At 47.2% G+C, this 22755-nt stretch overlaps 2 protein-coding genes across 3 annotated transcripts in view; both read right to left on the minus strand.

The window, feature by feature from the left end:
* The window catches only part of GABBR1 (gamma-aminobutyric acid type B receptor subunit 1), a 92341-nt gene extending 91615 nt beyond the window's left edge, over positions 1-726 (minus strand). Inside the window, exon 1 of the mRNA XM_075259985.1 lies at positions 459-726. The gene's annotated coding sequence lies outside the window, so the exon portion shown is untranslated. The remainder of the gene's footprint in view (positions 1-458) is intronic.
* A 9405-nt stretch (positions 727-10131) lies between these two features.
* Positions 10132-18357, minus strand: SH3BP5L (SH3 binding domain protein 5 like). 2 transcript variants are annotated; one of them, XM_075260003.1, is made up of 7 exons: positions 18221-18357; positions 16151-16372; positions 14334-14396; positions 14117-14245; positions 13740-13901; positions 12320-12493; positions 10132-10934 (listed from the first exon to the last, which is right to left on the minus strand). In XM_075260003.1, exons 2-7 carry the CDS (start codon positions 16334-16336, stop codon positions 10521-10523), a joined length of 1128 nt encoding a protein of 375 aa, XP_075116104.1. In that variant the 5' UTR covers positions 16337-16372; positions 18221-18357; the 3' UTR covers positions 10132-10520. The 2 variants fall into 2 exon arrangements, with proteins under 2 accessions (XP_075116104.1, XP_075116105.1); XM_075260004.1 differs by lacking the exon at positions 18221-18357 and adding an exon at positions 17237-18071.
* Positions 18358-22755: the final 4398 nt, after the last annotated feature.

Genomic DNA, 22755 nt, shown 5'->3' on the forward strand with positions numbered 1-22755 from the left:
GTGATATATACAGGATGTGTAGCATATACGCTGTAGGTGATATATACAGGACATGTAGTATATACTCTGTAGGTGATATGTACAAGGTATATACAGGACGTGTAGTATATACGCTGTAGGTGATGTACACAGGATGTGTAGTATATACTCTGTAGGTGATATGTACAAGGTATATACAGGACGTGTAGCATATACGCTGTAGGTGATATATACAGGACATGTAGTATATACTCTGTAGGTGATGTATACAGGACGTGTAGTATATACGCTGTAGGTGATGTATACAGGATGTGTAGTATATACTCTGTAGGTGATAAGTACAGGGTATATACAGGACGTGTAGTATATATGTGTAATGTATTGAATGTGTGTACAGGAGATTTAGCGTACATTGTGTGTATGGTATACAGTGTATATGTGTGTATACTGTATATATCATCGATATACAGGCAGTGTACCTGCTCTGGGTGTGGACGCTCCAGCAGTCACCCCGGGATGATGCCGTCTCTCTCTCTCTGGCCTGAGGAAGTTGCAGTCTCTGCCGTCTCTCGTCCACCGTCACGGTCTCTCTATGTGCGTGATCCAGAGCTCGGCCTCATGGTAGGTGACTGTCACCTGCAGTCTATGTCAGGCCTCCTCCATGCGATGGCTCAGCAGACAGGCTGTCTCAGGCTCCCAGGCTGTCTCATCCTTCTCCTCCTCCCTCCTCTCTTTCTCTGGAGCTGTCTGTCTCTCTCCTCCCTTCTCTCCTCCCTCTCCCTCCCCCTCCTCCTGTCTCTTTACATCAGCCTCCCCCTGAGAGACAGACAGAGACTGAGCCCTAGTGAGAGACAGCAAGAGACAGGCCTGAAGATGGGGGGACACGGGGGCGCTCTACTAGAGAGCAAATGGAGACAAAGTGAGGTGTATATAGAGACTAGAGGTATATGGAGAGGAGTATATAGGGACATGGCGGGGTCAGCTGCAGGTGACACGTACACACTCACATTATTAGGCGCCGTTCACATGTCCGCCATTTACAGGAATAAAAAACATCCGTGCCATCCTATGAGAGACCCGAACACCGCGGATGTAATGGGGTCCGTAAAGTTTCCGCATGTAATATGATTGACGTGCGATATAATTTAATCTGTAATGAATTATGTCGTGTACCGTCGAGTCCATGGGCCCTCCCCCAGCGATGGCGACCACGGAGCGGTAATGACCATTACGTTATACGCTAAAGGGATGTAAGGGACAGCCGCCTTCCCGCTACATCAGTGCGCAAAGCAGTCAGCGCTCGCACGAGGTCACGTTGTCCCCACGTATTTCACTGGGGTATTTTTGGGGTACAGCAGTCACCAGCAGCAGTTTTTGGATACCGCAGTTTCCTGATAGGCCCACACAACGTGGAGCAGCGTCCTTGCTTGTCCAGGAGATCCGCTCCGCTCTCACGGGTCCTCCATTGGCTTTCGTGTTACGTTACGACCTACTTTAGGACTTCTCGGACAGGTTACTGGACCAGACTCAACCAGCGAAAAGCCGACCCCAAAAAGTGCCAAAAAACTGTCAATAGGCAGCTCTTGTTTTCCAGGTTATAAAAAAACGGACCTTGTACATCTAGCGCGTTTCTGTGTCCGCTTCGTGTGGCATTGTTTTTTTGTTTTTTAAGCTTCACCTACCAATGAATCACTGAAAAACGGATGAAGCGCGGTCAGCTCTCGGAGGACATCTGTCTGCTGTCCATGGTTTTTTTCACAAACCTATAGACTTGCATGGCTGAAATAAGTAGAGAAGAATGATAACTAGTGGATGCCATGATTGGTTTTCTCATGTGAAAAGGAAACGTACCCGTGACCGTCTCCTCGCTGTAATGGCTCCATTTTTTCCACATACAGCACAATTGTTCGTGTAAAGGGCCCCTTAAGATCTTCTTGCCCCGGTGTGACAGAAAAGCCCCAGGACACCGTATGAGTAGGCCGTGCAGAAGGTACAAAGTGGCGCAAAAGGCACAACCTACTGCACCACCGGCCACAACAGCACATATAGAGAATAATTGCACCGCCCTCCATCCTGAAACACAGCAATGTCCACCTCCCTGTGCTAGTTGGTGGCTTTCTTCTTGGATGTATTCCTGGAGGTGATAGTCAGAAGTGGCCATTACTGATACCCTGCACTGACTGGTGAACGTTGCAGGACAGGAGCCCATAGTGTCTGTAGGTGGAGTTGACGTGTTCCCCTATAACTGTAGGTTTTGTGCCTCTAGTGAGCCAAGGTCCGGGCCTAGCCATACTGAGGAGTGACAGAAGCCTGAGGAGAAGTTGAGCCTGTTGAACCATTATGTGAGAACGGTGAGAGAGAGACAGGGCCTGGAGTGGAGAGACCGAGGAAGTTCTGGGCTACATAACGTGTCTATAGGTGACCACACCAGTGACTGACCAATATGGCTGTAAGTTATGCTCATACTGCAAGTAGAGAAGGCGACAAGAGTCAGATGGTGTAAAAGTAAAGATGGGCACAGACATGATAATATCTGCTGCGTGTGCGGAATGTGCCAGAACCGTCCGAACATCCAGTCTGTATGAGGGCGTCCGAACTCTTCCCTAATAGAGAGGCTAGAGGTGCGAACGAGCGGGCAGCTGGATGTCAACATGCCCAATCCTAGTGTTCTTATGGGAGATAAATCATCAGGATAGTCTTGGCAGCGGCCTACTCCATTCTGTACATTCAAAATAACATGCACTCTCAGCCAAGCATGTGTATGGGGGTCAGGGCTCATAGGTGCATGGAAGGATTGGGCAGGAGCTGTCATCCATATTGGGCACAACCTAATCTCTAGGGGTCAATAGGAGACTGTACAAGTGTTCGGCGACTGTTCAGACTGTGCCCAGGTTCAGGTTGGGAAGCTTGGCTTGTGTATCGGACAGATTTACAGGCCCAAATCCAGTTTAGCAGGACAGAATTCAGCAAGTCACAGGTAAATCTGGCAGATACATGGCCAAACTGGTCTTAAGGTGACAGTAACCACTGCGAGTGATGTGTCTCAGCTGGAGAAAGTAAACAATTCCTGTTCACGCCAAAAAAAACGCAGCGAAAATAGCGCAGGTGCTTTATTTACTACTGACAGTCTATGGTGGTCCAGTGGGGCAAAGGATTACCTTACTGAGAGGTATAGAAGGAGGAACAGTAACGTAAAGGAGTCCAGGGGGGGAATAAGGATATGTAAGGTGTATAACGGGTAAAGATATATAAATATGTACAGTATATAGAGGGGAGTATATAGAGAATAGTAATATACAGAGAGGTGTATAGAGAGGATCATGATACATAAAGAAGTATATAAATAGAGGTATGTATATAGAAAATACGAGTCGACAAATAGGTGTATATGGAAGCTAAGGCTATACAGAAAGAAGTATATAGGGTATACACAAAGCTTTATATAGAAGGGAAGGATATAGAGAGAGGTGTAGATGGAGGAGAAGTATGTAGAAAGTTGTATATAGGGAACATGCATATACAGAGAGGTATGTATACAAGGTAAGGGTATAAATGTATACAAGGTAAGGGTATACAAAGAGGTATTTATAGAGAGCTCTGCCTACAGAACAGTCTACTCAGTTACACGTCTTTGTGCATATCCTCCATATACATCTCTGTATACATCTGTATTAGCCATACGAGAACCCCACTGTTTACCCAAATAGTCATGAGACCTGCTGACAGTTGTGTAGTGAAGCCCGAGCCATCACCGCAGCAGCCAATTCCCCAAAGTGTTAATAACCAGTCATATAGTCATCGGTCGCCATGATCAGCCCTTACATGAGACTCGCTGGAGGACTGCGGCGTATACCTGGCCACTGTGCACACACTGCTACTACTTACTGCTTATGTAACTGCAGTCACCAGATTGTCATTGTATAGCGAGAGTGGATGTAACCAGATCAGTAACCGTGGGATAAAAACGTGACCGGCGCCATTCTTTGGGAAGTTCTGTTCAGTTTGTGAATGACAGTCCAAGTTTCCAGGAGTCGCAATAAGCAGATACAAGCTTATAGAGGATTGTGATTCTCCAGGCTGCTCTATATTCATGTCACTAGATAAGTGACATAGAATTTGTGTCCCCTAAGGCAATTCATAGCTTCGGTGTTTCTCTATGTGAAACCTATCACTACTTGCGATTGGTTTCTCCCTGACAGCTCTTACAAGCAGGAGGCAGGTAGGAGCAGTGTAAAGCAGCATCTCAAAGGATACACTGGAGGCTCTACACACAGCACTCACAGATAGTACAAACAGGCATTGGGAGTGATGGAAGCGCAGTGTGAAGCTGGTGACTCTACTCACAGATAGTATACACAGGCACTGCAAATCACAGGAGAGAGGAGGGTGAAGATGAGGAGTGTACACAAGGCAATCACAGATCATCAAGATGTATCTCATATATTAACTTCAGATTTTGCACGCAACACAAACTGATGTAAAACAGTAAAACTCAAAAAAAGCAGTATGAAGCTGCATCTCATAGAATACACTGGAGAATCTACACACAGTACTCACAGATAATATAGAGAGGCAGTGAGAATCAGGAGAGAGCAGTATGAAACTGAATCTCATAGGATACACTGGAGAATCTACACACAGCACTCACAGATAATATAGAGAGGCAGTGAGAATCAGGAGAGAGCAGTATGAAGCTGAATCTCATAGGATACACTGGAGAATCTACACACAGCACTCACAGATAATATAGGGAGGCAGTGAGAATCAGAGAGCAGTATGAAGCTGAATCTCATAGGATACACTGGAGAATCTACACACAGCACTCACAGATAATATAGGGAGGCAGTGAGAATCAGGAGAGAGCAGTATGAAGCTGCATCTCATAGAATACACTGGAGAATCTACACACAGCACTCACAGATAATATAGAGAGGCAGTGAGCACAGATGTGGACATAGCATAAGCTTGGATGTTGCTAGTGAGATATTGCATATTACCAACCACTTCTCCATTCAAACAGGTGGGACTCAGGACCCCCATTCTCAAGATCAATGGGAGTCTTACAGATCTAGCTGTTATCTACTATACAGTGGATCGGGGATCACTTGTTATTTCTGGAATACCCCTTTAAGTTTCCAAATCCTATATTTGTTCCTGTTTGCGGTGTAGTCTATTTGGTCGCTAGATGTCAGCACATGTAATACTTCATCACTAGTAATATGGGACCCCTATAAAATAAACTTCTGATAAGACTGTGTACACTTTATATGGCAGTGCCCCTTTAAGGAGGCTGAAGTGAGCCGTGAAGCCTTGTACCAGGAGAGTGAGCAGTAGACTACGGGAAGCAGGAGATCTCAGTGTGCACAGGGGCAGAGCCGCGTCACCAGCTGTGCCCGTCTGATCACTACCAGCCCCTGCTGCTTCCACACCGCGCCTCACACCTCAGGCGTCTGCCACAAATGACAGTCCCCGCGGTGTCGCCCGTGGCATTGTGCCCTCCAGGATGTGGGTCACTCTGTACACGAGGCTATAATATATTCCATGTGCTGTTTACTGCTTCACTGAGATAAGAGATGACAAGCGGAGCCTGGAAGATATCGCTGCACGACACAGAATACAGTCCAGACTATCGCGGCCCAGATCTAATCTGTCCTAAATTCGGTGTGGATAACCCTTATAATGTATGGTTAGAGAGGACGGGTCTGTTTCCTGACACAAAGCTCCAAAGCCACCACTGTCCTTCATACTGGTCACAGTGGACCCCCTGAGTATCCTGAATACCCATATCTGCCAGGGCCCCCAAATACAGTGACTACCCATACCTTGAATTTGCCAAGTTGACCGCCACAATATTGATAACTTTACCCATCTGGTTCTGGTGAAAGCTGTGACAACTAATAAAGCTTATAATACAGATATCACACAAGTTGTCACTCAGACTTCCCGAGACTCCCAATTGGAAAATCTCCTCATTGTAACAAATATGGTAGCCACAATGGTGGCCATACTGAATGCCACCCCAATAGGAACAGCAGGGCTGAAAGAACATTTCACAACTCGAACGAAAGCAACTGATGGTCTAATAGTACAAGGCAAAATCCCTTTAATATGGCTGAAAATCCTGAATGTCAAATAATCCAGAACTTGTACAACACGGAATTGGTCAAGTCCAAAAGCAGAAGTGAAGAGTCACATAAGGAAAGTCCTCAGCAAAAAATAAAAAAATTCTGACGCAGCAGAGTCAAATTAGAATCGTGTACCAAATACATGAGAACCAATGATAAAGAAAAAATACCAAGAGGAGCAACAACATTACGAGGACACACAAGGGAAAAAGGTTTGGAAATCGGTGGAAGAGTAGAAATGGTTCCAAAGGAGCCGCGTCTGCTGGTGCACTCTGTCATCTTGACAAAGCTCAGCCATCAAACTTTCCATAGTACGTAAGCTAGGAACCTCCATCAGCCAGGATAGGCGTGTAGGGGGTGTCGGGGACTTCCAGAGTCTAGAGATGACCGACCTTACTGCGACCAGCATAAACCCCAGGAGTCTACGGGTGGGCTTCTAGAACTCACACGAAAATATGGAGAGGAGTAAAGGGGCAAGATCGCCCACCAGGTCTACTCCTGTGACCTGCAGGACAACTCGTCAAATCCCAGGCTAAAAAGGGCGCAGAGTGACACCGCCAACATCGTTCAGACGTGGAGGGATAAAGTTCATGGAGCTCTGCACCACCTAAAGAGTATCTTATAATTAGTCTCCTGCGCTTTACACGAGATGGAAAACTTGTGGAACACACGGAAGGCAGAGGGTCACACACCCAGATCCCTTTCCCAACTATCCACGAACACTGGCAGATTACCATCAGGATGCTCCAACAACACATCATACAGGAGGGAAACAGTGTGGGTAGGAGGAGAGGGGGAAAGGCAGACATGTTCAAGAGTAAGCTGGGCTCTATGAAGATCGTTAGAGTGTCAGAGAGGCCTAGAAGTGGGAGAGTTGACAGTGCTGCCAATGGGGGGCAAACGAGTTGGGGTGTGAAGTCTGGATCAACAATACAGTGCTAGGGAGAAGGGAAGAAGCCGATGTGACCTGCCGGAATTGCAGAACCGGATCACCTACCGAGTGAGACAAGAAAGAGGAGCGGAGCGCCACAGGAAAGTCTGGATTGCTCGAGATCGGAGTCATTGGGCCATCGTTTCTAAAGAGCTTCCACATCACGCCATATAGACGGCACACCCCCAGCATCTGCCGAGCAACATAGGGGAGCAGGTGAGTTTTGCTGTCAGACCAAAGCCTCTTATGAAGCCAAGGAAGAGCAGTGAGAGGGCTCAGCGACTCCTCAAGAGCAACCCAGAGTTTGGAGCGAGCAGAATGGTGCCAGCCAAAGATGCGCCAGAGTCACCTCCAAAAAAACCCCAAACCATCTTATCAAAAGACTTCTCCACATCCAAGGATAGCAACATCATAGGGATCTGCGAGCGCTGTGCACAATGGATTGCAGAGAAGGCCTTCAAGGTATTATCTCAGGCTTCCCTACAGGGGATAAATCCCACCTGGTCAGGGTGCACAAGGTCTCCCATGTACGGGCTCAGGCAAACCGCAATCAATTTAGCGTGTAGTTTGGTGTCCGTATTGAGCAGGGAGATCGGGCTATAACTCATCTGAATTATTAAGAGTCCAGAGCCGCCGTTTGCGCCAGTCATTGTGTTTTCTGCTCGCTGATTCTTGCTTGTAAAATGGTTCCAGCCCTTTTGTTGGGTCTAATTTTTATAAGAATTTAGTCCCTTAAAGGTCACTGTAAAAATGTGAGAACTGTTTAGTAATATATCACCCGAAAGCGGAGATCTGATGCTGCAAGTTACAGGCCCAAAGCCTGAAGTGGCAGTACTAATGGATTGTGACGCCATCAGGTCGTCTTCAGTCACGTGCAGGGTTGTCCATGGAAGTCTTCTCCGGGCATGGAAGTCCATATATGTACAGACATAAATTCGCCATATAGCCTGATGGATATTGATGTAGATGTCGATCTGAAGCCACACCAGGTCTCCATGACAACTCTAAATCTTTGCATGTGATTATATTAAAAATATCCTAAAAATCCTGCAGTTCTGACTTTGTCCACTAGGCCATATAATATGCTGAGACTTCCTGTTCGCTGTAGATTTCTTTGCAACAGTCACCTCACTTACAGCACACGCAATGACCTCTGCGCAGGTCACAGAACATGCCGAAAAAATATTCCCATAGAAGTCCGTAGGGTCTGGCCAGACCATCGTGTCTATCGCCCATGTCCTTCTATAGGAAGTCACCCAATATTTTAGGCTTTGTGGGCAAAAGTTAGAATTGCAAGATTTTTAGGATTTTTTTTTTTTTAATCTAGCTATTAATTTGAAAATTAAAAACAAAATCATCAAAAAAATTCATGGTGTTTAACCTAAAAATATTATTTAAACTCTAGGTCATTAAAAAAAAATAAAATTCTGCGTTCCAAAAGCCACATTTCACATATTCTGCAGAAGTAGCCACATGGGGTCTGTTTTTTTTTTTGTGGAGTACGTTGTATTTTTAATGGAACCATTCTATCGAGCTTATAATATATTGAGAATGTTTTCAGGAATTTTTTTAGGTGACGGAGAAAAGACAAATCCGACCCAGGTTCATTTTATCCTCTGTGTCTGTACAAGGACGACTTTACCAAATGTATAACATTTGGCTTTTATACTAATATTATTTGTCGTTGTGTTGCCACATTCCACCAACATTACCTTAGTTTTTTGGCTCTTCCATGGACATAGCTGAGGGGGGGGACGACTTGTTTTTTGTAGAGTGAGTTGTAGTTTTACATTTTTGGTCTGATGTAACTTTTTGATGAGCTTTTAATTCCTGTTCTTAGAAAGACGGATGGAGAAATTCTGGTTTGTTTTACCACATTGTACCATACATGATAAGCAAGAAGATCATTTTATACTTTGGGTCATTACATATGCGACAATACCAATTATACCTAGTGTTTTGTAGAAGGAAATTTTTTACCAGTTTTTTTTTTTCATAAATTATTCTAACCACTTTATTATTTCAGACTATGATACTTGATCCTGGAATCTTTTAATTGCATCAATAATCCACCGCAGAACTTCTGCATTGCTGGTGTTTTACACTGATAGGAAGCCTACTAGGCCCTGCTGAGGTCTTCAATGGATGCCAGTTAATATGACCATGAATGTAGAAACTTTCCATGATCTGAGACCCATTAGACCCAGCCAGGATTTCATTATTGTGGACAGGATGGCAGGAAGATAATCCGACCACAATAAGGACATCATGGCTGGTTATCAGGAGGACACTACATGTATGAGAAGGTAACCCGACCACAATAAGGACATCATGGCTGGTTATCAGGAGGAGACACTACATGTATGAGAAGATAACCCGACCACAATAAGGACATCATGGCTGGTTATCAGGAGGACACTACATGTATGAGAAGATAACCCGACCACAATAAGGACATCATGGCTGGTTATCAGGAGGACACTACATGTATGAGAAGATAACCTGACCACAATAAGGACATCATGGCTGGTTACACTACATATATGAGAAGATACCCGACCGTAATAGAAAAAACATCATGGCTAAGTCCCAGACCATAGAGAGTTCCCTCATTCATGGTCGTATCCATTGACACCAAATGAAGACAACAGATGTCACCACTGAGATGGTTAAAGGAAAGCCATGTTTTTTAATTATTTATATTTGCACAATGTTCAGCTTTTCATTGTCTACAAATTTATGTTCATGGGTAGAAGCCTTTAAGCAGGATCTAATAGGTTCTGCTACATGGCAGACCTGGGGGCGATTGTTAGGTCTCTGACAGCCAAGGCAACCCATTGACACCCCTGGTTTTGTTGCAGAGATGCCGATAGGCTTTAAGGAGCCCCCACCTACTATAAACCCACTTAGGTGCTGCAGTGAGTACTGACCATGACATCTGAGGGTTTAAAGATTGGGATTAGAATGATCTGTGACACTTGCCAATGGTGCGGTAACAACCATGTATCACTTTCCATCTCATTTGATCACGACCATGTAACAGGTGTTGGAGTTGCGCCCACTGCACACATTTGGAGGATTCCGCACTCACCAGGCTCAGACACCACAACATATTTATTGAGAGTGACATAGTGCTGCATCAAACAGACACAGTTCTCATAGCAGCGAGACGTGTCCTCCTGAGCGATCACAGTCCTCATCGCCTACCTATGTCCTCCATACCCAAGTAAAGTCCTCCTGTTCCGGCTACAAATACTTCCCTAGACCTAGAAGCGTTCTGCTGGAAAATGTCAATGGATTAGATTCAGGCTCGTCATTCCTTTGCTCGTGTCTTTTGTTAGTAGTTTTACTCCGGTCTTAGAGCTTCCTCCACCATAAAATCACATGATCCATTTTCTAGCTGCGTCACCCCCATAAAGCTGCACTAGTCTGCATCAATGTTACCTGCTTTACAAAGCTAACCCGCCCCCCTCCCCCATGCCAGCTCACAGACTCACGCTCCTGTTGTGTCTGAACATCCCTGCACTAGCTCTCCCCCCTCCTCGCTCCCGCCCTGTGCTGCTCTCCCCTTCCTCAGGTTCTGTATCCCTACCGTCCAAGCTGGTCACATCACTCAACCCCCTCAAGTGCTCCACCGAGTCACTTTTCTGCAGGTCAGATGCGATGGTCTGCAGGCTGAGGAGGGAGACCGTGTCTGCCGGAGGACCCAGGTCTCCTTCTGTCATAGAGGTGGGTGCTTCGGCTCCAAGAGGTGGGGCCCTAAGTGTTAATAGAGGCCCATGTGTGCGTCGGGCATGGATCTCTTCGCTTATCAGCTCCAGATTGCGTAGCGTTCCAGAGTATCTCAGCTTTGCTTGGGACACTTTGACTTCCAGGGCGGTGACCCGAGCCTTGTGTTCCTGTAAGATACAGAGGACAATAACAGCTCTAATAATCGGGAGTTTATCACAAATCTCTCCCTGACCTAGTCCTGTTTGTACAGCTGAAATCTGTTACAACGTGAAAGCTCAGAATACGTCAAATATAAAACACAGGGGCCACAAAACTTTCTGACACACTGTGACAAACCTATAGGAGTTTGCTTATCTTGTAAACTTACAGCAGAGCACTAGGATATGGCATCACATTATGATGGGGGGGGGGGGGGGGTCTGTCCATACTGGTACTGGACACGTGCAGGTCCTTGTATGTGAATAGGGCCACTTTGCAGGTTCTTGCACAGGGAAGTAGCAGGAGCACAGCTGTGAATTCAGCCTTAAACTAGTGCTGTGGCCCCTTAATTATCAGGATCATGGGCCCCAGAGGTTGGACTCCCCGATCATAAAGTGAAAACATTTCATGTCCCCGCATTTGTTAGGTGCTATCAGCTTCTGAATGTAGACACAAATGTTCCCATTCCCTGACAGGAAGCCGAGATCCTGAAACCTAAACGATATCATTTAGCGTGCGGTTTACTACACAGATTGCATCTTCTTCTCATGGTGAGCATTGTGCGGCAATTCAGCTTTACTGCCGGCCATAAAACATGGCTTCACCCACGAGACCGCGCGCGATCTGCTCTGTTTATCTGCCCTCCTCTCAGGAACGTTTTCTGCAATGGCTGCCGTCAGTAAAATGTGACGCAGAGTCAAGGGATTTAGTGTAACACTGCAGCTGCAGCTCGCACTTAAAGGGGATTTTACGGTGTTTCTCTTATGCATAACCAATTCACAGGCTAGGTCATCAGTATCTGATAGGTAATGTCTAACATCTGGACTCCACACCGATCAGCTGATGCCGCCATCCCTGGACACCCGAAGTTATAGAAATGGATGGTGACAGTAGCAGAACTGCTCATATACAAGTAATAGACGCAGAGGTGCAGTACCCGGTCACTACCTGTGGATGGGGCTGCAGATCTGTGCCCATTATATGAGTAGTAGCAGGGTGGCTTCAGGATCCATTCATTAGCTGATCGGTCCGGGGTCCAGGTGTTGAACCCCTCTAATAGATACTGATGACCTTTCCTGTGAAAAAGCCCCTTTCGGGTCCATTCACACAGAGTATTTTGGCGCTGATTCTGGCACGGAATCCACAGAATGAGAAGCTGCAGTCGCATACCCCTCTCCCTACATCACAAATCATGCTGGAAAATTGAAATGACAATTAAAAAAAATAAACTTTATCAATAAACTTTTTTTAAAAAATTCTGTATTTACAAAATATATTTGAAGAAAATCAGTTCCTGGATTTTACCTGTAGAGCCCCCAATCACACTGCACCGTGATGGCGAAGCCTCACTCACCTCTAACACTGTATTGAATTGCGCCTTCAGTTCAAAGTATGGCCGACTCTTGATGATGACGCGCTTCAAGCTCTTCTGCAAAGTCTGAACTTTGGCTTCAGCTTCGTGGCACTGGCGAGTGACTCTCTGATGCTCGTACTCGCTGCGCAGTCGCTCCTCCTCGGCCTCATTCACCTAGTACCAGGGGGAAAGTGATAAGACAGGACATAAAAAGTCGGCACCCTAAAAAATTCTGCTATGTCACAGCATGTTCTAGAAGGCTGGATGGGGTCTCCCCCCTGTCCTCTGGGTTACAGGCGAGGCCGTGTCCCATTACACCATTGCTTTGTTTTTGTATTTTTCTGGTATGTTTGAAAAATTTAATAAAATCAGATTAAACATAAAAATTCAACTATTGGGGTGTTAATACCCTATCATCTTAAAGATCTTACCGAAGATCACCTGTCCTTCTCTACACCACATATGAATCCTGGCCTCTGCTTGTGGAGATCAGTGGATGCTCCCTGTTTGTATAACTGCAGGGTTAAAGATCAGGGGGTACTGCTGGCAGAGCTAAAGCTTCTGAGCTCCGCGCTTGTGGGGTTGCAGGTACAGGGCTCAGTGGGTGTCCCCTGCTTGTGGAGATGCAGGATCAGAGCTCAGTGGGTGTCCCCTGCTTGTGGAGGTGCAGGATCAGAGCTCAGTGAGCGTCCCCTGCTTGTGGAGATGCAGGATCAGAGCTCAGTGAGCGTCCCCTGCTTGTGGAGATGCAGGATCAGAGCTCAGTGAGCGTCCCCTGCTTGTGGAGATGCAGGATCAGAGCTCAGTGAGCGTCCCCTGCTTGTGGAGATGCAGGATCAGAGCTCAGTGGGTGTCCCCTGCTTGTGGAGATGCAGGATCAGAGCTCAGTGGGTGTCCCCTGCTTGTGGAGATGCAGGATCAGAACTCAGTGGCAGTTTCTTTGGTTGCAGATTGTGCTGCGGTTTTTTGAGCCAAAGCCAGGAATGGATTGAGCAGAAGATAGAAGTATAAGACCCTCCTATATAATTCCCATTCCTTGTGTAGCCATTCTTGGCTTTGGCTGAAAAAACCCCAGCAAAATCTGCAAAAAAAAAAAAAAAAATCTGTGTTTCCACAACGTGGGGCCTCAGCCTTAATGTTCCAAACAATACCCTCTTTTACACAAACATGACATTTGTGATTCCAGTGGCACATATAACCTGCTGTATCTGCACAGGCCTCTACAGTGTCCGCCAGGTTTGTTCATAGTCTGCAGCCATGAAGTATCAGCTCCATCCATATAGTGTACCGGATATAACAAGATGCTTCATTACTGCAGGGGGACATAAATCTATGAATCTATTGCTAAGGAAAGGTAAGTACTGCAATCTATGAACAGATTAGTTAGTCTACATTTCCCCGGCTGTCCGCCCTCTCTCACTTTGCACGTTGCGTGGTTTAGCATTTCCTGCCACGTCGGGTCCAGCCTGTTCTTGTCAGCGGTGACTCCTTGCTCTGCAACAAACACCATCTCCCGAGCTGCGGCGTGCATGCTGACCGCCCTCTCGTACCGCAGGGCTGCGCTGTGTGTGTCCTGCTGGGCCTGTGGTTAATGAGAAGGAGTAAAGCAGTGTGGTCTACACATACAATACCGCTGCTGGGTGCAGTAGTCCAGGCTGCTGGGCATTGTTTCCACTGAACTTATGAATATTTCATTTCCATTTTCCAGTTAGCAGCTCTGACTGTAAACCTCACACTGGTTACATTAAAAATAAAGTGAACCCCCGCACTACCCCCCCTCCCAGGAGTGAGCGCTACCTCCTTGGCCAGTCTCCGAGCTTCATAGTAAGGTCTGGCTTTTTCGATACAGGCTCCAAGTTGAGTAGCCAAAGCATTGAGGCGCCTGGCAGATTCGGTCAGTATGCGGCGGTAGGCAGTGCGGGCATCCTGCAGGGGGCAGCATGGACAGGGTCAGTGCTCATTAGGCTGATACAATACAATACAAGGATGGGTGACAGCGCGTGGCGGCACTTACATCCAACTGCAGCTCCAGCTGGTTAATCTCCTCGCTCGCCTGGTTTAGACGCTCTAATTCTTCCTGAAAAATACAAGGCAGCGAATTAGCAGGGGAGACAAAGAAAGAGAAAAGTGGGGGGAAGGGGCGCAAATGACAACTCAGCCCCATCCAGGTGAACAGGGGGCCTCCACTGTATTGGGATAAAAGGCTAGAGTGTCAAAGGGCAGGAACTATCAAGTTTTACCTGGTGTCATGGTCCTAGGAAAAATGAGGATTCAGCCACTGCCCCAGACAGCACAATGATGACCTATCTGTAAGATATATAGGGGTTTGATAACATGGAATATGGCCCATCGGTTGCTTGAAAGGACCACGCCTCTTTCCTGTGTCGATGATGTCACATACATGGGTCACATGGTACAGCCCCATTCAAGTGAATGGGGCTGAGCTTCAATACAAAGAACAGCCCAGCCCTACAATATCTATAGCGCTGTGCTTGCCATTCACCTGGACACTGCGGCCTTGTCAGCAGACCATGTATTGAACCTCCAATGATGACCTATTATAAGGATAAGTCATCAATACCTTCTAGCTGGAGCTGACCTTAGGTTGTCCATACATATAGGATACCTACTCACTTGGCGGACACCTGTTCTCCCAGCCCCCACAAACAGATGCATGCTCAAGAAGGGAGTAACCAGCTGCCCGACACCCCTGATTGCGGCTTACTGGGTCAAAAATAGAAGGATCGGGTATAATGAAATCCAATATGTCCCGCTGTTCTTTTCATGACACCTGCCTGCTGTGGGATGACCCAACACACATATATATATATATATATATATATATATATATATATATATATATATATATATATATGGTCAGCTATACCTGCTGAGGACAATACCTGGAAGCGTCTCTTATTATTAGGCCTCCCCCCCCTCAGGGCCTGACAGTCTTCTCCTTCATCTCTTATGAGTCACTGAATTATGTATCGCAGATTATCATCCACCTCCAGGACCTGCTGACTAAGAGGTTACCCAAGGAGATTATGGAGGAGCTGACAACATCCACCCTTGTGTACAGGAGCGACCGCCGAGCTGGAGAGGAAGTGACTGGGTCTATTTTTAGGGTCATTTCTTTTGGTTCTGATCCCTTTAATTTCAACAGTTAAGGGGTCAGCTGGGCGCGCGGACAGAGCCATGATATAAGGCTTCTATAGGATGTTGAATTGTTAGGGCCTTTTCACCAGGCACAATCTGGCGCTGATTTTGAAGCAGAGATCAGCGAGGGTTTGACACCCAGGTCCCCTACAGTTCAGCACTGTGTTGTGGCAGCCGCACCGCTTCGGTGCCATTTCTGCTTCACAGGCGATGAGATGTCACATTCATCAGTTGCATGGACTGATCGCATCCCATTCAAGTGCAAGGACAGAGCTGTGATACCAAGCATGACCACTATACAATAGATGGCGCTGTGCTTGCTGCAGCGATCACCCGAACAGCTGATCGGTCAGGGTGCCAGACTTTAACTGGCAACTTATCTTAAGGATAGGCCATCCATTATAAAGGCTGGAAAGCCCAAACGCTGCAACTGAAACTGCTGATGGGCTGGGGGTCAGGGTGCCAGATCCTGATATTATTCTGAGGATAAGTTGTCAATTAATAAGCCTGAAAATCCTTTTAAATGAGGTTCCACCTCCTGGGACTGCAGCTGAGAAAGATGGGGGAAACGTACTCTGGCAACAGTGCAGGACAGGCAATATGGCTACATGGGGTAGTCTTGCAATTTCCGACTCAGGCCTATGCAGGGATTGGAGCAGTTTGTGTAGATACCTGAATTCGGGGGTCCAGCTCCTCCTCCACTTCGCCCTCATCTTTCTTCACCTCGCCGGGGTTCTCGCTGGGTTTCTTGATTTCGTCCTCTCCATGTCCAGCCAGCTCTGCATGGATGCTTCTTTCACCCTCTGCGCCAGGCGTGGGGAGCCGCTCCTCACAAGGGGGTCCTACTGTGACCTCCATAACAGGACCGCTCAGCTGTGCATGATACCGTGAGAACTGGAATAGAGCGATGGTCGGGATTGTTACTAACCTAGATTACATATCACACACCCCATTATGTACTAGGGTCTCCCCTATAGTAGACAGTCACTGAAGACCACCCACCTCTGGTCTCCTTCTCAGCGCTGTCCTATGCGGACCCCTCGCTCACTGCCCTCCACTCTACATTACACAATATTCTCAGATGTTCCGCATGTACAGACCAGTCCCCTCCATAAGCCCTCACCCCACCCCCCATTGTTACAGGTTGTCGGCAACAACAAAACTGGAAGGGAAACCTTTATCCCCAACAGGAATGACCACAACCCCCCCAAATCCTGCACAGAGATCTCCTCCTCATCCCCCACTCTCCTGACCAGAATTTTTGCAGATTTGCACGGATGCTGAACGACTTAAAGGGGCGCTCCACCCTGTGACAACAACAACCCACTTAAAACGTGGTTTGACTACAATGGGGTCCGCTGGGTCACCGCCTGAAAGATTCTTGCAGGACTTCTCTCTCCACATTTTTCAAGCAGAATGGGGGACGAAATCCCCAACCGGAAACCGGACACAGGTGTGAACCCCGCCTGAGAGGTTGTTACAATTGTATCCTCTGTGAAGAGAGCGCCCCCGACTGATACATTGTAACTATTACACCATAATACAGATCTGTGCTGACAATGTTTTATACTCGGGCTCTCCCTAGTGTTGTGGGGGTGGGGGGGGGCTCTAAAATAGCAGCCACCGTCAGATCCCATTGACTATAATGGAGACCATCAAGTGAACTTTCGTTTTTAGCTGAAACGTCTTTGTTCGTTCATCTCTGACAGACGTCACAACAGAATTTGTGAATGGACACAGATGTGATCCCCGACTTACCTCACAGAGGATTGTACAGGCCGGATACAACTGTAACAAACCCTCAGCTCTATTGGGAGCGCTCTCCAGAAGTTACCAGATACGGTGGCAGTCTCCGGTGGTCACCACATACGGGGGACGCTCTCTGGCAGTCACTATATATGGGGGACAGTCTCTAGACACGGGGGACGCTCTCCGGCAGTCACTATATATGGGGGACAGTCTCTAGATATGGGGGGCGCTCTCCAGCAGTCACTATATACGGGGGGCGCTCTCCGGCAGTCACTATATATGGGGGTTAGTCTCTAGATACAGGGGACGCTCTCCGGCAGTCACTATATATGGGGGTCAGTCTCTAGATACGGGGGACGCTCTCCGGCAGTCACTATATATGGGGGACAGTCACTATATATGGGGAACGCTCTCCGGCAGTCACTATATATGAGGGACAGTCTCTAGATACGGGGGACGCTCTCCGGCAGTCACTATATATGGGGGACAGTCTCTAGATACGGGGGACGCTCTCCGGCAGTCACTATATATGAGGGTTAGTCTCTAGATACGGGGGACGCTCTCCGGCAGTCACTATATATGGGGGACAGTCTCTAGATACGGGGGACGCTCTCCGGCAGTCACTATATATGGGGGACAGTCTCTAGATACAGGGGGCGCTCTCCGGCAGTCACTACATACAGGGGACACTCTCACAGTCACATATATATATATATATAAATATATATATATATATCTACGGGCACTGTAATTTATGGGGCGTGGTCAGTATTTGTGGGCAGGGCTTATCACTTTCCATCACTTCACAGCAGTAGCAGCGTTGCTTTCTGGCAGTGAGCCGCCCTCGGTGATTGCTAGGACTTGTAGTTCTCCAGCAGGCTCTTACCCGTCCAGGGCCCCATACAGTACTGTCACGTAGCCCAGCCCCAGTGCAGACACCTCAGGGCACACTGCTGCCCCCCACCAGTCACATGACGCGGATCAGACACCCACCTGCGCCTTCTGCTTAGGCCATCCTGGGGCAGATCAGCCGCGGTGACGTCACGGAGCGCTCAATGACGTCACAAAGACCCCAGCACTGCCTTGTTATGCTTGTTAGCCCAGTTGCCTGGGATCTGGGCGGCGCCCGGTAACCCGGAACCGGATGTTAGATCAGGGGTCGCTCCGTACAGCAAGATGGCGGGTGCCGGCGGAAGAACTGCCGTACAGGAGGCCGGGAGCGGAGGACGAGGCCTGGGCTGATCTCATGGACAGATCTGAGACGTTATTACCCGGTAACGGCGGAGACCGAGCCCATATCTACAGAACCGTCCTCATTGCTGCCATGATAACCGTGTCTGGGCTGCGCGGTCTTCCTGTTACTATGGAAACCAGCCGCCATGTTTGTTTCCCAGATTATGGTTTATTATAACAGCAGTCACTTCAGATAATCCGGCACGTGCACTGCTGTATCTAATCCCCTCATGTGGGACCACTGTCTGCTGAGCTGTGTATCTAATCCCCTCATGTGGGACCACTGTCTGCTGAGCTGTGTATCTAATGCCCTATATGGGACCACCGTCTGCTGAGCTGTGTATCTAATCCCCTATATGGGACCACCGTCTGCTGAGCTGTGTATCTAATCCCATATGTGGGACCAGTCTGCTGAGCCGTGTATCTAATCCCCTATATGGGACCACCGTCTGCTGAGCTGTGTATCTAATGCCCTATATGGGACCACTGTCTGCTGAGCTGTGTATCTAATCCCCTCATGTGGGACCACTGTCTGCTGAGCTGTGTATCTAATCCCCTCATGTGGGACCACTGTCTGCTGAGCTGTGTATCTAATCCCCTCATATGGAAGCACTGTGTGCTGAGCGGTGTATCTAATCCCCTATATGGGACCACTGTCTGCTGAGCCGTGTATCTAATCCCCTCATGTGGGATACCGTCTGCTGGTCCATATCCGTCACATTAGCACCATATTCAGTATCAGGATTACATTGGGGCACTTGGGCTGTGTATAAGCACCTGTTCACATTGATCCCTACAGCTGAATACAGAGGTATCACAGTATCCAGGTGACCCAGGACATTAGATAGATACAGAAGCATGAAACTGAGCGCTGTAACCATGGGAGACGCCACCTGATGGGACTAGTAGTGTCACTAAAGGCTGCAGAACATTGCACCGCATTATACAGTATCCAGGCCACAATACATCCCTCCTACAAGTATATAGATATGAATAATATGCGGCTACAGTATACAAAGCCGCCATTACTGAGGCTACAGTGAGCGGTGCAGCGCCCGGCCTGAAGCTGTGCGTCTGGGGGGCTCCACATAAATCATAGGCCACCACTGGAAAAAAAAAAAAAAAGTGCAGAACTCCTTTAACAAATTACCAGGGAACTCCCCCCCCAAATTATACCAATTTCTTAAGAGCACACGCTGCCATTACCCCTCAGACACCATTAGCTGGGCGTATTCACATATGAATATATATATCCTATTAATATGTTCGGATGTTTGTTCCTCAATCACGCAAAACCCGCTCGACCGATTTGGCTGAAAGTTTCCACAAACAGTCACTACACTCGATTGCGCAATAGGCTACTTTTCGTCACAATAGCGCACATACGTTTGTGCCAGGACCCCCACAAAACCCAAACTCACACCACCATCTCTGCAATCTCACACACTTTGGACCATAGCAAGCCACAAAATTCATATTGCCCTCTGCAGCCTCGCCCCTAACCCCACACAATCACATACATATACTTTACCACTTTGCCCCTCACCTTAACGATACTCCAGGAGGTGCTCTTTAACGCTCCGGAGCAGTTATGTTTGCCGCCCCCCCACCGCTCTGACAATCCGCGACACTGCCCACCCATGTCAATACCCCTAGGCGGTCTAATAAATGCAAAAAAAATAAATAAATAAAATGAAAAATAAAAAGTATTACAAATTCAAATCACCCCCCACTTTCCCTAGAACACATATAAAAGTAGTTAAATACTGTGAAACACATACATGTTAGGTGTCCCTGTGTCCAAAATCGCCCGCTCTACAAAGCTATACAAATATTTTGCCTGGACGCTTAACGCCGTAGCCGCAAACATACTGAAAAGTCCAAAACCGCTGTTTCACTATTTTCATTATTATACAAATATCAATCAAAAGTGATCAAACCAATAGCATTTCCCGAAAATGCAACAACTAAAAACTACACCCGGCCCCGCAAAGAAACACATCCCCCGACACAGACAAATAAAAAAGTGACTGCTGTCAGAATATGGCAACTTTTACACACAAAAAAAGTCAACACACTACTGGCAGAAAATAACAAATCATACAATGTCGTATATCCAAGTATATTCACTTGTAATCCCTCTGTCCCAAAGTCACTATGTACAGTTTCTCACAACACCGTATATATAGCAGCTCAAATACAAATTAGCTTCAACACAAAAGTCTCACGTATTCTCAGAATTACAAAAACAAGATACAAAGTTACATTTCATATCCCATACCTTATACACAGTACGAAAACCTTACCCGCGCCTGTATATACCCACTTCTACAATCACCGCAGACGAAGTCACGGGTACCAGCTACGGGTACTCGGCTTGGGCTCTCTGGGGAGCTGCGCTCATCTGCTTATGGCCCAGGAATATAAAAGAATCAGCCATATGTGGACACAGCTATGAGCTCGTCCTTCTGTCCCAGACTGAAGCTCCCCCAGGTCACTCAGCCGCTCTTCTCATTCCTTGTTACATGGGGCAGACAATGGTCTCAGTCCCACTAGTTTGAGCCAATCGTCTCCCTCCAACTACACAATGGACAGTGGAATAAAGGAGGGTTAAGTAACACCTCACTAGACATTTCAATGGGACACTTCCAAGATGAATAAACATTTACAATGTCCCAAAGAAAGGTGAATACAGTACACACCTTAGTAGGCCAATAACCATACACTACAATGGGCCAAGGATGGTAAATACACGGCCAAGGACACCCCAAACATTAGCATAGTCAGCACATCTAATGGCCCACAACCCCCCCAGTGTAACAAAGTCAAAGGGAGTTTAGGCCAAAGATACATGGACAGTATATGGATAGTATGTATATGTAATTGATTTCATGTAGAAAACTTTATATGTGTAAATAAGCCATAGTACACTGAAATGAGCCATAATATTTCACACTCTTACACTGAGTTGTGCAGCACGGCCATGTCTGTGCATCGGATGTCAGATGATCAGTTGGGGTGTTGATCTGTTACTGATTACATATTTTGATTAAAGGGGTTCTCCACTAATACAGAGGTGTGAGGGTCACAGATCAGCTAGGGACAGCATAGCCCCCCCTCCCCCCAGTTTACACATAGGACTCACTTGGTGTATAATTGATAGCAGCAGCTTTACTTACTGCAATGCTGTTCCCTTGATGTCTATACCTACCATCACCCTTTTACACGGCGGGAGCTGCGCTGCACAAGCTTACTGGGAGTTGACCTACCCCAGGTGTCAGATCCTCACAGATAATATTGACCAGCTAACCTAAGGATAGGCCATCAACTAGAAAGTGGATGAACCCTTTAAATATATTATATTCACTTTATAGCAGGCACAGCGCCATATAGTGGCTGTGTTTGATATTGCAGCTTATACCTGTTCATTTGAATGTACTGCAGAGGGGCCACGTGACTAATGGCCATGGCAAGAAACCTCATGAACACGGCCAAGTGTTCAGACTGCAGGTCGTCCAATGTTAGTGAGGGGGAGTTTGTCCAGGTCTTAGAATAAGAGGCTATAGGGAATAGTCAGTGGGGAATAGAAGGCACAGATACCATCCGAGCGTGACCCCCCCCCCCCCACACCCACTCAGTCATGTATATGTAGCCTAAATAAACCTTGTAAAGGCCGTCTACAATACAAACCCAATTTGGAGTGGAGTTGTTGGGGGATCTGTTCCAAACCTTAGATTACTCATAGGAAACATCTGAGTGACCCAACACATCCCATGGCCATCTATGAGTACAGTGTAATGGAGTAAGGACTAGTTCACACGGGGACATGGACGCTGATTTTGACAGCAGATTTTGCGGCCAAATCAGCGTCCATACAATGTCCACACTATGTGAACTGCGGTCGCGGCTTTCACCTCCGCTGTCGGCTCAAATGAATGAGCCGACATGGAGGGCGCTGCAGCTGGGCGGAAGCCGCGGCTCATCGCGAGTGGCTTCCGCCCGAAAGATAGGTCACGTCGCTTCTTTTTCTGCTAGCGAGCTAGCAGAAAAAAAAAAGCGAGTAGTTCACATAGGGATACATTGTATGGACGCTGATTTGGCCGCGAAATCCGCTGTCAAAATCAGCGTCCATGTCCCCGTGTGAACTAGCCCTATGGGTTACAGGACACCCAGTGACTCTTCTACAGGTTCTCTGCCCTGGACAATGCCTTTGTGTTAGTAGTGAGATACAGAGAGGTGGCCGTGTAACCTGTGACCCCCCTGCACACCCACAATAAGTTACTGGAGACACAATG

This window comes from Leptodactylus fuscus, chromosome 11 (genome assembly GCF_031893055.1).
Source record: "Leptodactylus fuscus isolate aLepFus1 chromosome 11, aLepFus1.hap2, whole genome shotgun sequence".
In the NCBI taxonomy this organism is placed as follows: Eukaryota; Metazoa; Chordata; class Amphibia; order Anura; family Leptodactylidae; genus Leptodactylus; species Leptodactylus fuscus.